Consider the following 16,715-nt stretch of genomic DNA (forward strand, 5'->3'; position numbering starts at 1 on the left):
GTCAGTTAAATTAGGTAACTACCATTGAATAGACTACTTGTAAATATTTGATGTTCCTTTCTTTCATAAATTGGGAAACAATGAATCCATGTTGCGAAATACAAAAATAAAGCACACGATTATTTTAGACAAGTCATTTTTGAACTGTTGCTTGGATTTTGAAATTTTGTGTTCATGGTTTTTATATTTATGGCTTAGTAAATTTTGGAATCAGTTTATTAAATTTTAGAATATTCTCTTGAAAAAGATAACAAGACACATCTGTTAGAAATACATGGTCCTGTAATTTGGAGCTCTTAAAATGGTTACTACTGTAAAATGGAAAGCAATAACCATTGTAAAATCAGTTCCTGTATTTTGAATTGCATTTTATGGATCAAATCTTTGCAACAATTTATTCAAATATTATACATCTCAATGCATACAAATTTAGAGTTGGTCTTTACCAGCATATGATAGCACTTTACTTCTAAAATGTAAACCAGTAGGAAATTAAGAAGGCAATATCACTTGAATAGATGATGTATCCTTTTAAGCATTTAATAATAAAAAATGTACTATTAGCATTCAAAAAACTTTTCAAGACTCCCTCTTCCCCAAGTTTGTTAATCATTCTGCAAGCATCTCTCTGAAAATGATAAGTATTAATGAAGACAATAGTTCTCCAATTTAATTCTGATCAACTAAGTAACAAATAAAGACATATTTGAGTGGGCCTGTTAATTAAAAGCCACATAATGTTTCCTGAGATGGAGATGTGAACCTTCTCATTGTAGAATCACAGCCTTTCCAATTACCTCATCATCTAGGCAATCCCTCCTTGCTGCTAGATTCTGTTTTGGGTTATGACAAAAGAGAACTGTTAAAAATGGATATGTTTTTGAAATAAAGTGACAGCCATCAAACAAGGAAGCCCTTAATACTGAATTAAAAAATGAATAAAAGATTGGTTAATTGTAACTTCAAGAAAGTATTAGTTACCACTTTTGATATAGTCAAAAATATAAAATACTAGAATCAGGAATCAACTGTAAGATATCTATATAGGTATTGATTTTAGGGAATAGGGTGGGAATAAAGACATTTAATATTAACATTGTGAGGTTCATGTGTAGAATAAAACATTCAAGCTCTCGACGTAATATCTTTAATAATCACCACAATTACAAATACTTAAGGAGTCTCTACTAATAGGTAATTCAGAGATCCGAAGACTTGTACTTGACCAAAAGAAAATGTGATAGGTAGCATTCCAAATTAATGTCTTATAAGTTTACTATTTCCAAGTCCCCATGCTTAGGAGAGTAATACCCATTTTATGGTCTTATCCATTGAGGCACAGGAAACATTTCAATTTTAGATCCTTAGACTTAGAGAACTTAGAGAAACCATCCATCATTTTATTTTTCCCTTTGCTTTTTGTAGGATTCACTCTGATTTAACTAGAACCAATGATCTGAACTCTCAAATATCCAGTATTATTTTCAAATTATACATTTTGATTTTGTAAAAGTGAGAAATACGTTTAGTCCAAATTGAAGACTGTACTTCCATAACCTTTATATTTCCACTCATGATATCATGGCATATATAATGAATTCACATTCCCCAAAGTTTCTAGCAACAATATTTTCTCTATCTCCATAACAATATACATTCCTTTGTCTTTAAGGCAATCTAACTTATATGCACAATAATGATTTTTACTTTAAAAAGAGGCAAATAAAAAAAAAGAATATTTTTTATCTCACTGGTGTTCTGGCTATAGTTTTCAATTTTTATCAGTTAATACTGTAACTGAGCAGGGACCCTATTGGGCCTTCCCAGACCCCACCCCCATGTCCTCTGCCTGCCTCTTATGTGTAGAAAAGCTATAGTTTCCCAGTCCTCCTCTGAGTCACACAATCCTGGCTCAAGAGTTAATGAGTGAAAGGATGTAAACATGTAGTGACAAAAACAGCAGTTGGGCCAGGAGAATTGGTAAGAATTTAAACAGTAAATCAGCCACGTGGCAGTCACAGAATCTTTAGTTCCTCCCTGAAGGACACAGGTGGCAGTGCCTGGTGCACACTCCTGACTTGTCTTATAGATGCTAAAAACTCTACCAAATGGAAGAAGTTAACTACATGATGACCATGAGTACTTAGCCCCCAGACCTACTGGAGGCTGAGGATTGATAAGGTTTACCCCTGTGACACCACCCTGCTACCTCACCATCAATGAACCAGAGAACTGTACACGAGCTGATCACACACCCTGTAACTACCTTCCCTCACCTTGCCTTTGAAAATGCTTTCCTGAAACCCATCAGGGAGTTTGGGTGTTTTGAGCATTAGCTGCCCTGCACTCCTTGTACAGTGCCTTACAATAAATGTTGTACTTTCCTTCACCACAAGCTGGTGTCAGTAGATTGGTTTTACTGCTCTCGTGGGCTAGAGGCCTCAAGTTTGGTTTGGTAATAATACTGCACCAATACGTACATAAAAGAAACCATACCTTTAGTATATTTTAGAAAGTTAGAGGATAGAGAAATGGATAAAACAAAATAACAGCAAGGGATAGTTTGAGACCAGTTGATGATTATTTAACTTTAGAGGAATATTTAATATATCTAAATCCCATCTTCTATTCACATTAGCAATTCTTTCCACTACAATTTTATTCATAAGAATCCAAACGTGCAACACTCTTTCATGAAAAAGAAGGTATTAAAGTGCAAATTTCTGTTTGTTCCTTAAGCATCTTTATAATTTTTTTTTGTTTATTTGTTTGTCTTTTGTAATTGATTCACAGATCCTTCTCAGTGAACGTCATCGAATCATATATTTCTTTTGCCAATAGTGAAGAAAAGCATTATGCAAACAGGGCTGTACCTTTGAATCACCTTTAAAACCATATTAAGATGATTCTACTTGGCATTTATTGCTAGGCACAACAATTAGAATCACGTGGTGTATTGCTGTAGCAGTCTGTAATGGAGGTAAACAACCATGATTTTCTGACGGATGCTGGTGTGGGAGAAGAGAAAAGTCATGGATGGAAATGGCGATGAAAATAGCTCTTTTTCAAAGTCTGATGGCACTCTGGAGATTCTACATATTAAATTTACATATACATCTCTCATTGACAAAAGGTTCATGTTAAAGCAGACAAGCTGTCACAGAAATCTCCTGAGCTGAAGAGCAAATATCTGACTCTCTGCGAGGTGTGTATACTTATAATACAGCTAAGCCACGTTGTAAAATCCAGGGTTTCTATCTAAAAATTTATAGATTATTTTCAAATTTTCTAAATACGATGACTTAGAAATAAACTGAAGTGGTTGGAAAGTCAAGTTTGCTTTAAATTCACTAGAAGTAGGATTCCTTTTAATGGATTTTTCCTTTTCAAGGAAAGAGGTCTCATTAGCTGTGACTAAAACACAGCTGTGTATGATACAAGGGCTCTTTGAACAAGTCTGTAAAAGAAGTTAGGATTTAAGAAAGCATACTGATTTGGTTAACAAAGAAAGTGCTATTATTGTTGCTAAGTGAAAATAAACTTAAATAAGAGCCACTTCTATCCTTGCCCCAGACTTTGAGCCATTCTTGAAGCCTCAACACACTTGGCCACATCGCAGTGCAGTTTTCTTAAATGGGCTGGATAACGACAAACAGGTAAGGAAGAGGCAAAGGGAACCATTTACTACAAACATTGCAGGTAATATACAACACTGGGGATTGCATTAGGGCATTTGATCTCAATCAGCATGCCATGCTACAGCACAGAAACACATCGTCATGTTTACAACACAGAGCTGAATATAAGAGACTCACATAATTGCCTGCGAGAAGGTACAGGAGCACTTCCATAAGCTGTGCCCTGTAAATAAAACACATTTTTTTTTTTTTTTGGAGCAACTGATCATTAGTAACAGTAGAAAATGTTGTAGAAATAAGTAAAGAAAATGAAAAGAAACACAAAATAAAGATGGTTTAAGAGGCTTTTATTAAATAAGGCTTTTGAGTTATTCCATTTGGCAGACATATATATTAAAATAATATCTGTAGGAAATTAAAAATAATTTGTAATACACTAAAATAAAAAAGTAAAATAAAAATTACCATCAAAGATGGGAACATCTAAATTTGACAGGAAGGGGGTTTTGTGAAAAGTAGAACACACATGATATTTATGAAGTGGCCTCCTTAAAAAGTAGGTTCCCTTGCACCAATTCCTTAGCTGATGCAAACATTTTCTCAAAGTCTTAAACTAAGCAGTGTACTAGTATTTGCTCTGTCCTTTTTCTACCTCAGACACTATATAGAAAAATAATGACCTCAATAAAATGGCCCTAATTTATGCATCAATAAAAGTTAATCACTGAAAAACAGCATAATCAAATGGAAAGAAAAAGTTATTAAATAAAAATATTAATTCTGCATGATATACAGCAAAGTCAGAACAACTTTGCTATATCCCTCCAGTTGATAAAATTCTGTACAAAGACGTATTGTAATTCAAGTTGCATATTTTTATTCCTGGCACTGATCCCTGTCACAAAATTAAATTATAATATACTCAAAGAGAAGTTTTAGAATATTAGGTAAATATAGATCTCTGTGAAAATCAAGAGTTCATTATAGGGCTTCCCTGGTGGCGCAGTGGCTGAGAGTCTGCCTGCCGATGCAGGGGACACGGGTTTGTGCCCCGGTCTGGGAAGATCCCACATGCTGCGGAGCGGCTGGGCCCGTGAGCCATGCCCGCTGAGCCTGCATGTCCAGAGCCTGTGTTCCACAACGGAAGAGGCCACAACAGTGAGAGGCCCGTGTACAGCAAAAAAAAAAAAAAAAAAAAAAAAAAAAGAGTTTATTATAAATATAAAAAATGACAAGAATATTTGAAAAAGATTAACTAATATTTATTGAACATTTATTCTGAAGCTCCTATGTTTAGTATATGAAAAGCATTATCTCAGTTCCATAACAGACCCTGAGGTAGTTAAAATTTTTTACCTTTATTTATTATTATTTCCATTTTTTCTCATGAGAAAACTCTTTGTAGAATTAACTTTAGACTTAGTTTAGAAGCAGTTAAGGAGCTATATAAGTTTTTAAAGCTCACACTGCTATATTTAAAATGGATAACCAACTAGGAGCTACTGTATAGCACAGGGAACTCTGCTCAATATTCTGTAATAACCTAAATGCAAAAAGAATTTGAAAAAGAATAGATACATGTATATGTGTAATGGAATCACTTTGCTGTACACCTGAAACTAACACAACATTGTAAATCAACTATGCTCCAATATAAAATAAAAATTAAAAAAATAAAGCTGGTTGAGTAATTAAAATGGAGGATTTACAAAATAATCCCTGTTGCTGACATTTAATGACTTTTTCTTCTAAAGAAAATAGCAAATGCTAGTATTACAGACTTGGTTCCTGCGAAGGTATACCAAAGAGGGAACCATCTTGTAAAGTGTCTGTATGCTTGCATTGTGGGATTATAAATAAGACAGGCAAATCCCCTGCTTAAATTTTCTGTCTAAGAATATGTTTGTATCTCTGGATCTACCTAGGAAGAAGCATGATCTTTTCGTACGGTCTACTGGGATTGGCCTGGGGTGGGTTTAAATACATTTTGGCCTGGATGGAGATTTGTGAGTTAATTTGACCAAAGGATTGCAACCTCCACTGAGAAGAAAGCACAGTCCTCCAGAAACTTGCTATAGAGGCTCAAGTGTAAACTGTCAGCACCAATCCCAACGGTCATTTGCTACCAAGTATTGAACAATGCAAGTCAGAATCTCCTAACTACTGTTCCGGTTTTGCATTTTGAGATGAAATAATGTTATATCTGTGTTATTCAAAAGGAAAGGAATCCAAGAAAGATCTGGATATGTGTATATATCCTAGTTAAGATCTGCCTAAATCTCACAGATCCTAAACTAGGATATATACACAAAGGTTTGACTCAAGAGCACAAGATCATTATTCACTATGAAAGGTTGATTTAAAAAACCATCATTGCTTGTAGCAAAAATTCATCACTTGTGAGAAATGTTTTGTGTTTTTGTTCTATACCTTTTAGAATTTTTAATGAGCTGCCTCAAGTCCAAGTGACAAAAAAACCCTCATTTTTTTCCCTATAAAGCTGGATTATTGAATCTCAGATTAGAAACTAAAAATCACATTAATTTTCCTGTATACTAGAAAAATATGTCCAGGGCTTATAGTATGTTAGGACACATCTTTATTAGCTGTATAATTAGAGAAAATGGATATTCAAATTTACTCCTTATAATAACTCAAGAACAGACCATGCAAACAAAATGTAGAATATGGGAAGGTACTGTATTAATAATACTCTGAGTAGAGAAGCTAGTCTCTTAATTTCTGAAACTTCTAGCTGTTGTGATAATTGATGGGGACGGTCACGATTAGGTTAAATGCAGAGTAACTCAATAGAATTCTGAGGGAGAAGAAGTCTGTGGCTTTAAGTTTTTATCTGACTGGCTCCAAGCAACTTATTGTATGATTCTCCTTTAATTCCAATGAAAAACTTGATATTATGTGTTATACATACATTCTCTGGTTGTCTCCCCAGATCACAATTCACCCCTCAATTTGCCTATTTCTACATCAAGTTTCTTTTCATTGCACTTTGTACAGGTGACTTGTATATTTGTATTTTTCATTACACTTCTTGGAGTCATTTAATTTAGTTATATGTTTATGCTCAATGGAATCATTTTAAAAAATAGACTATTTTTTAGAGCAGTTTCAGGTTCACAGCAAAACGGAATAGAAGTTACAGAGTTCCCCTATAACCCCCGCCCCAAGACACGCATACCCTCTTCCGTTACCACAATGGTACATTTGCTGTAACTGATGAACCTGCACTGACAGATCACAGTCACCCAGAGTCCACAGGGTACCTTAGGGTCCACTCTTGGTGTTGTGCCTTCAACGGATTTTTTTTTTTTTTTTTGGTGGTACGCGGGCGTCTCACTGCTGCGGCCTCTCCCGTTGCGGAGCACAGGCTCCGGACGCGCAGGCCCAGCGGCCATGGGTCACGGGCCCAGCCGCTCCGCGGCATGCGGGATACTCCCGGACCGGGGCACGAACCCGTGTCCCGTGCATCGGCAGGCGGACTCTCAACCACTGCGCCACGAGGGAAGCCCCATTCAACGGATTTTGACAAATTTATAATAATGTGCATCTACCATTATAGTATCATACAGAGTAGTTTAATTTTCCTAAAAATCCTCTATGCTCTGCTTATTCATCCTTCCCTCCCTGCTAACCCTTGGCAACCACTGATATTTTTACTGTCTCATAGTTTTGCTTTTTCCAGAATGTCATATAGTTGGAATCATACAGTGTGTAGCCTTTTCAAATTGGTTTCTTTTACTTTGTAACGCGCATTTAAGTTTCCCCATGTCTTTTCATGGCTTGATAGCTCATTTCTTTTTAGCACTGAATAATACTCCATTGTCTGGATGTACCACAATTCACCTACTGAAGAGCATCTTGGTTGCTTCTAAATTTTGGAAATTATAAATAAAAGTACTATAAACATCTGTGTGCAGGTTTTTATGTGACATAAGTTTTCCCCTCATTTGGCTAAATACCAAGGAGGCTGGATTGTGTAGTAAAGTATGTTTTACTTTGTAAGAAACTGCCAAACTTCCTTCCAAAGTGGCTGCACCTCAATAGAATCTTTTCCAATTAAAAATGCTATCATATGTCATCATAAAGACCAAATATGGATACATTTATTATCTTTAATGAAATGCCAAATCCAATGTAGTACATTTCCAAAGTCTTTACTTATTGGATCCAGGCTTTGGAAACAAATATATGTGTATCTGTTAAAAGCAAAGGAGAGAAAACGTTACAGATTTTAATTTTTTTTTTTTTTTTTTTTTGGTGATACACGGGCCTCTCACTGTTGTGGCCTCTCCCGTTGCGGAGCACAGGCTCCGGACGCGCAGGCTCAGCGGCCATGGCTCACGGGCCCAGCCGCTCCGCGGCATGTGGGATCCTCCCGGACCGGGGCACGAACCCGTGTCCCTTGCATCGGCAGGCGGACTCTCAACCACTGCGCCACCAGGGAAGCCCCAGATTTTATTTTTTTATTTTTCAAGTAATGCTTGAGTTGGGGTAACAAATGATCAGATATTACCACAGGAAAGCTAAGCACTGTCAAAAAGTTACTGTGCTTAGGAAAACTGCTTTAGAGTAAACAATTCAGGACCAGTTAAAAACAAATATTTAGGGAGACACAATGACTAAGCCTACATTATCTAGTTTACCCAACATCATTTTCATTCTAACCCCTTTTATTTCTAAAAAATTGATTAAAAATTCCATCTATAATTTGAAACTATGAATTGAAGCAATACTTAAAAATAATTAAATGTAATAATACATCCAAATCAAAATATTGAGTTTATTCATCTAAGGCCAGTGTTAAAGAGCAAGCCAGTGTTACATTTAATTTCAGGAGCTTAGAAAATCCAGCAGAGAACTACTTCACCCCTGGACTTTTTTTTCACACACACAGTATAGTTCATGGATATCATTATGTTTCACAGTGCTTTATAGCACTCCCTATGCTTACTTCATATGTACCATTATATCATAAATGACAAAATTATCTGAAGCACATGATATTATACCTATATGATAATTATATGTTTCCCATTCCCACAAACAAGAGAGAGGGAGAAGTAATGAATTTCAATCATTACAAAACCAGGATGTGACAGTGACGGGCCCAGAACTGAGCCCTTTGGCTCTCACAAACCAGGAGCTTACTGAGCCCTTGCTAAGCCTCTGTGATCAAGTGGGTATGAGGACAGAGCCACACACTTAGAGGCTGTTCTGTCAATTATGTGGATATGGTGATTTTCGTTATAAACCACCTCAGTTATAATAAGACTTGAAATAAGCACAAGATTTGGAACAGGGAAAAAATTAAAAACCAGAAATCCATAAAGGCAAGGCTATACGCACACAGAAAGTGATGAACTTCCTTAATACCTTCTTATTCCTCTGGAAGCATTTAGTAAATACAGATTTTAGGCGTAGTCCAGAACACAGATATCAAAAAGAGGAACATACAATCTGATTGGGGTGAGAGTCAACACCATTTTTACCTGAGAAAAATGTTAAAATGATATCTCAACTATAATTCAATAAAAATTCAGAATTTACTCACTAGTCCCAGGTACTCACACCAAAGAGCAAAACAGTGCTAGACATGGAATGGAAATTTGAATGTAAGAAAATTCTTAAATAACCCTTTATCCAAAAGCCTTGGGCCCAGTGTTTTTCAGAATTCAGAATTATTCAGAATATGCAAAATAATACCCCCAGCTAAGTCTAAGGCTGCAGTAATCAAAGACATTAATATTTCTACAGCAAAAATATAACCCCACTATGAGTTAGAAAATTATAAACAGCCTCTTGTCAATTTAGATCAGGCCAGATTTGATTACCAAATAAGTCATAGAAAGACTTTAGGTTTTCAGGGGATTTTGTTTGCTTGTTTGTTTTTTGGGATCTCAAAAATTGCAGATAAAAGATTAAAGAGCTATAAAATTATTTAAAATTACATAATTAGAATCCAAGGGGGCATGACATTTTTAGAAAATTAGAATTTTAATTGCTTTATCTTAGGTCTTCATAAAGTTAAAGTTATCTTGATAATGAAATAGTTTAAGAAACAATTAGTTGTTCAAGAAAATAGTTAGATTTGTTTAAGACTTGCATATACAGAAGAATGCTCAACTTCTAGAATGATTACGAACAAAAGGAAAATTTGACCTTGGTCCCATCACAGTACATACATGTGGAAACAGTAGGATTTAGTTAATATAACCATTTAAAATGTTGTGGAATAATGTGATTTTAAATGAAAACAAATATTTCTGATAAACAGAAATATTTTTATATTCCTTCATGCTTTTTGGTGGAATTTCTCTTTTAACTTATAAGAGTAATGTTTCAAGTTTATAAACACTCAGAACTATCTTTAATGACTAATTAACAGAGATGGGTTAATAGTTCAGGAAATATGTAGATTGTAAAATGCTTGGCAATTCCTTAAAATCGAAAACTATTCAGGTGTGTGTATTTTAGGTACCTAACTTATGCAAAAAATGACTTTACTAGTTTTGTTCTTATTTAGGTATTTATTTTAACCCTTCATTAAAACACCCAAGTTGAACATATTAAAATATTATCTCTTTTAAAATCCTTCTTGTATCATAGACCAACCCAAGGCATGCCCTTGATCTCCCACCTTGGATGACATACAGTGATAGTTACTTGTTCATTGGTCAAACAAGGCAGTATACAGAACCTACCAGGCAAAAGTGCCTTTAAAAAGACTGCACTTTTTGTACCCAGTTTGTTTTCTTTACATGACCAAAAATAGTGATCATCAGATTGAATATCCACTGTTAGCATTTTAGAACTATTTCAAGAATAATTCTTTTGCCATGTTTTAAATTCAAAGGTAGTGCAATAAAGCTGAGACAATGCAGTAAGTAGGATTTGGTGTTAGAGCCCTTAACTACCATAAAGGGGAAAAGGAATCATATTTTAAATAAATAAAAGAAAAAAGAATAACAGGAATTTGTGAGATGCTTTCCTGTATGTTCTCAACAGCTTGGTAGAAACTCAGAAATGAAAACCTATAACATGATGATGAACAATTCTTATGGCCTCCAAATAATGCTAGTAGATCTAAACATTTCTATTTTTATTAAGGAAGTAACCACAGTGAAAATGCACAGAGAAAATTAAATTTACGCCTTTCTTTTTTACCTACCTCTAACACTATTTATCATAGTTATACACATTATAAATTTAACATACATACTTTAACAAATATTGGCAGTACAAATTTTGATATCATTAATTTAAAATACTACTAGTTTTATGAGAGACACTTAATTGAGGTATGTGATAATATATGCTTTCTTACATGAGCTTAGCTTTAAATTCTCTTTTCTTAAATTGATTCTCTAGAAAGTTACTCTTCTGCAATTTTCAATAATACATCTCCTGCTAGTACTACAGTAAGAAACACAGGGGTGGGTGTGAACTCTAATGGCACACAGAGAATATGAAATGCAGTCACCCATAAGGAAAACACAAATTCCTCTCTATGCTTTGTGTCATTTTAACTTATAATAGCAATCACAACTTACTGTATTTCCTGGGGATTTCCCAAGGCACAGCCAAAGGCAATCAGTTCCTCCCAGCTAGTCATAAATGTCCTGTGTTTCTTTCATTGCTTAAATATTGCCCTAAGCCCTTTTCTTTTATTATACACCTTTGAAACAGAGTGAACCATTTCCCAAAAGATACATTAAAATGGTTGACATTTGCAAAAATGAGAAGCAGCATGCACTGTGTGTTAATATGAGGGCCTGAAAGACTTGACACGTGTTCCTCTAATTATTTTAGATCCTCTTTCTGCAGTGTGTTCATTTATTATCAATAGAAATTAAAATCTTTTCAATGTCAGTACTCTTCACACTACAGAAGTAGGGAAAATAAGTTAATACTAAGGGCAGCCTATTAAAAATTTGTTTGTATAGAGGTAGAGATAAACATTCTCTTTAAACTTATTAGTTTCTCGCTTGACACATAGGTACAAATTATGATACACCCTATGCTTTTTACAGAAAAAAGACAGAGAAAAGAGGATCCAGAAAAGTAATGAAAAACAGATTCATTTAAGAGATTAATCATCTAAGAGAATAATTTAATCATTCTAAAACACGTGCCTGACATATACAAGTACTCATCAAAAACTTCTAGTACTTCTCCAATGATGGCAGAATTTTAAAAAAAACAAACAAAAAACCCCCAAACAACAAGAACAACAACAACAAAACCTTTGCTTAACTCTCAGGTTTGCTACAAGCTTACATTCACCTACTCCTTTATGTCTGCTTATCATTTTCCTGACTAACAGACAGGTTGTTAAGTAAAACATAAAGTTGAAAAATACGTAGACTGTGGGATGCAGGGAGGAAGGAGATAATTCTGCAAAGCTTATGTCTTGACTGGGTAAATGTGAACTATACCTGAGTAAGTTTGTATACTGAAGGTACAGTAACACTCCAACTACCTGTAATCAAGCGTGCAAAATATTCAGAAGCATGAGAGAAATGTGAACCTGAAAGTAAAATGGTCCATAAATAGTAAGGAAAATATTGTATCATAGCACTATTTCATAGCCAAAGAATATAGCCTTTCTTATGCTACAACATATAATAAACTACATTAAATCAATGCCCTCTGATTTGCAAAATCAGGACTAGTTGATCAGCTACTGGAGAAAAGTCTATAAACCAAGAATCACAAAAAATGTATTTCCATATATTAAACATTTTAACTTAAAACACATGGAAATCCATTCATTCATCCATGCTCTAATACAGGACTGAGGCCTTCGAGTGAGGGCGTTCTTCAAGTCACTCTCCTTCCTCTTTCGTGCACAGTCACACAGGAATGCATCTTCCTCAAATTCCAGTTGAAGTTAATTTAAAGTGCCTTAGAGCTTAAAGTTTCTTGCAAAGCAATCTGAATATTGATTTTTTTTCTAAGAATTTACTCATTTCTCCTAAATTTTTTGTATTTTCAAGACTTTCTAAAACACTCAACTTGGTTTGCTCATCCTTTTCACTTGCCTGTTTTATCTGTTTACCTAATTTTTAACTAGTTTACCTAACAACAATAATATTTAAAATACCAATTGCAACTAAAATAAACAGGTTTAGGGGCAAACAATTCATGGAAAAGAAGTGAGCTGGCCAATAGCAGAGACACACATCAGTATCACAGCTTTGCAGAAGAAATATGACATTTAAATTAATTCAGTGAGTAGGTGAAGTGGTGTTCTCCAGTGATCTGGAATGATCACATGAATGTTGAATTATGCTCAATAACCATTTTCTAAGATAGGCAAAAAGTCTGACAGGAGCACATGCTACCAAAACAATTTTCTGATACTTAACATGATAATCTTCAATTAACTGGAAAATTCTCCTAATTCACAGTATCTTAGATTCTTGTGTTAGTAAGTTAATGAGGTTTTTGTACATTTAAATATACAAAAATTAATGATTATATACTAAATCATAGTTTATTCAATAGTTTAATTTTCAGTTTAATTGTTTCTACATTCAATAATATGTTCAATAGATAATTTATTTTTACTGAAAAAGTTCTAAATTAATCACAATTCCAAAAGAGAATTTTAAAGACCAATATCAGATTTTAGCATCTGGTAAATAAAATTAATCTGTCATTTCACTCATGGGTGAAAAGTTGAAGTCAGTAGCTACCGAAAATTCTACTGTGATCTCTAAGGAAATGTCAATAAATTACATTAATATTTCTTTCTTATGGGTCCCTGAACAAAACATAATTCTCAATTTTTAGGTTGTCCTTCTTTTTTTTCAGTCGACAGGATTTAGTAAGATCAAAATCCAGAAGTATCAGTTTACACGCTATTAAAGCTAATTTTGTTTTAAGTCATTTTAGCCAAGCAGCAGAAAGAAAAACGAATGTAGAAAAAGACTATTACAATACATATAACCATTCAAGCAAACATTATATTCTCTTTGTAATACATCAGTAAAATGCTCTATGAATAGAGGATTCACCCTCCTATTCATGAGATTTTACACTCAATAGCCACTGATATGAACAGGGATCAAACTAGTTAAATCTAACAATGGCAATACGAAATTTTAAAAGTCTCTTTTGCTTTAAAAATATAGTTCTCATAATTGCAGTGTGAGAGTTTTTCACAAGGAAAATATCGAGGATTGTGCTTTTTAAAACAGAGAATAAAGGAAACTTTAAGTGTGAGAGAACAGTTAGATAACTCTTTTCAGAAAACTCTTGTTTATTAAAGAATAAGCTACTTTAGAATGATTTTAGATAAACAATAAGACAAAGCCATTTATTATTGAGAAAATTCCCTATACCTTTAAAATACTAGAAACTAGAAAGATTATAAATGACCTACATGTGTTAACTAAAATTTATTTATTGCGCAAGCTACTTTTTTTTTCTACTATGTATTAAAATGATAAAACTGTGGGAAACATTTAAATTCTCAAAAAATAAGAAAAGCAGCACTTTTTCCTAACAGCTCTTTGTTAATAAAAAAATAATTTGTGCTCTCCTGAGGAAGACCTTCTATAAATGCCATATAAATGTGCTTTAGGAAAATTACCAGATACTCTCTTGATCACCCTTCATTAGTTTTTCATCCTGGTGGTTTGTTAAAAATAAGCAGGGAGCATATTTATGGTTTTGGTACATGGTAGTATAATTATTTCCCTGTTTCCCTCATTTGTCCACATTTTATAGAGTAAAAATATAGTCTATATTGGAAATAAGCAATATTCTTGTGAAATGGATTGAATTGGATCCAGTTCTCCTTTTATTTTGACAACGAGCACAGATTTTTAAAAAATACATCATGTCTATATTTTACACATATTAAGGTTTAAGAAAAAAGTAGCTTTCATCTCTAGAAACTCCTAATATGGAACCAGGAGAATTTTTCCAGCATTTATACATAATTTTGAAAAGGTTTTCCAATTTTAATGCTCATTACCATTTTTTTTTCAAACTTTGCTTTTCAAACCAAAGTACCCCGGGTTTTCTCCTTTCTTTTTACAGATATTAGTTTACGCATCTTCTAATGCCTAATATTTAGCACTATTTCGACATATATCAAACGACATCTTGGCTCATAAACTAGAAAAGTAGTAGAAGCGAAGTTAGATAGCTAAGGGACTCTGTCAGAGATGGACACTAGGATAATAGCTATGAAAATGTGGGTCAGTTACTTTACAGAACTCAGTGTCCTCTGAGATATTTTGCAGTCACATTGTAATATAACTTTCAAGTGATATCTATTTAGGAAAATCAATAATTTTACATTTTACTGTAGGCAGATGGAGCAAAATGAATAAACTTGAATTTTAAAATTTGGCAGTAGGCTATAAAAATTTAAGTGCAGAATGTCATAATTAAAATTAACCTCCTCTGGCCTGTTGCAAGTAGAAAATGCAAGCACTTTATTCTCATACAAGTCATATTTTGAGCAAAATAAACATCTAAAATAGTCAATGTCAGAGTGCTCAAATTACTGAGGCAAACCACTGAACTTCAGGCATAGCTTTGATTACCTTTTGTCTAGGATATCCTTGAGCAGGCAGCAAGTCTGTCTGTCTCTCTGAACACACATATACATGTAGCTGTCACATATGTATGAATATTGCATATCTCAGGTATTTTCAGATATGACGCTTCATTTGTTTCTTAGACTATCCTCATGAGCTAGGTAATATCATCCCCATTAACAGATGATGATACAAAGGCCCAGAGAGCATAAATGACTTGGAGAAGGCCTAAGTGTCAATAATTACTAGAGCAAGTGATTTTGAAGGTATAGGGATTTGGGTTGTACTAAGCTGAGCTAAACTGAGAAATTAAGAGTCTCAATATTTTTTTTCATGTAATAAGAGCCTCAAGCTTGAATCACAGGGATTGAAATTTAACAATCATACTGTTACACAGTGTTGAGTTAGGTTAGAAATGTTTTTGGAAGTTTTTTCTTATAGTATTGTCCTATTCAGGCATAGTAAGCACACCATAAGTGTGACTAGAAATAAAAAAGATATGAATAAAAATAATAGAAATAGATGTATTTTATAAATAAAATAAATAGCTTTCTAATTTTTAAAAATTTAAAAATTAATTGGAATTTAGGTTATTTGGAGAGAATGAAATACACATGTATTTTAGGTTATATTGACTAGAACTATGAATCTATACTTACAATGAGAAAAGCTATAAAAGTTATAATCCCTTTCTATACCTTGTGGAGAGATAACATTCATTCATTTATTCACTCACTCATTCATTCAATATATATTCACTGAAGAGTTACAATGTGCCGGCCCTTTCTAAATGTTAGTAATGAGTTCAATTATGGGCCCCTCACTTGAAAATAAATCATGCCACCACATTTTGAATGTCTACCAAGTGCCGGATATTTTCATGTCTAATACAAATTATTGTTATTTTAATAATAATGACAATACTAATCATGTATTGAGATCTTATTTTCTGCCAAACATGTTGAGTGTCAATTATTTAAAACTTACAAAAACCTTACTAGGTGGATATATTTTTATCCCCATTTTCCAAGCAGGAAACTGAGACACAGACATCTCATAATTTGCCCAAGGTTTCACAGCCAGCAAACTCTGAGTTAAGATTTAAACTCAAAAGAGCTGCAGTTCTTAGCTACTATACAGTATCTACTGTTTGTGATCACTTATAAGCACTTTTTATACATCATTTATTTTAACCCCCTGAGAGCTTCACAATCTTTACAATAATCCTTCAAGGCATATATTATCTTTATTTTACAATTCAGGAAACGAGTTTGTGGAAGAGGTTAAAAGACTTGCCTAAAGACATACATGTCTGCCCTATTCTCAAATCTACCAAGCAGAGCTGCATTTGGGTAGTTTAGTACTACATTACTCAGGAGGAGGTTAAACATAATCTTCAAGCACCAGCAAAATAAAGGTACAAAGAAATGGGCACATGTGTTTAATGATTTAAAAACAACTTATCAATGAAGGGGGGGAAAACAGAAATTAATTGGATTCC

The 16,715-nt window shown here is 33.9% G+C and overlaps 1 protein-coding gene across 4 annotated transcripts in view; it reads right to left on the bottom strand.

The window, feature by feature from the left end:
- Window positions 1-16,715, bottom strand: part of CCSER1 (coiled-coil serine rich protein 1) — a 1,247,878-nt gene that overhangs the window by 257,577 nt on the left and 973,586 nt on the right. The window contains exon 12 of one of the 4 annotated variants that reach the window (XM_079919697.1): window positions 3,459-3,861. The exons of the other annotated variants lie outside the window; for them this stretch is intronic. Within the exon in view, the coding sequence (XP_079775823.1) occupies window positions 3,784-3,861 (78 nt within the window). The 3' untranslated portion in view covers window positions 3,459-3,783. Of the gene's footprint in view, window positions 1-3,458; window positions 3,862-16,715 lie in introns of those variants that run through there. 4 annotated transcript variants of the gene reach the window in all.

This window comes from Stenella coeruleoalba (assembly GCF_951394435.1).
Source record: "Stenella coeruleoalba genome assembly, chromosome: 4".
In the NCBI taxonomy this organism is placed as follows: domain Eukaryota; kingdom Metazoa; phylum Chordata; class Mammalia; order Artiodactyla; family Delphinidae; genus Stenella; species Stenella coeruleoalba.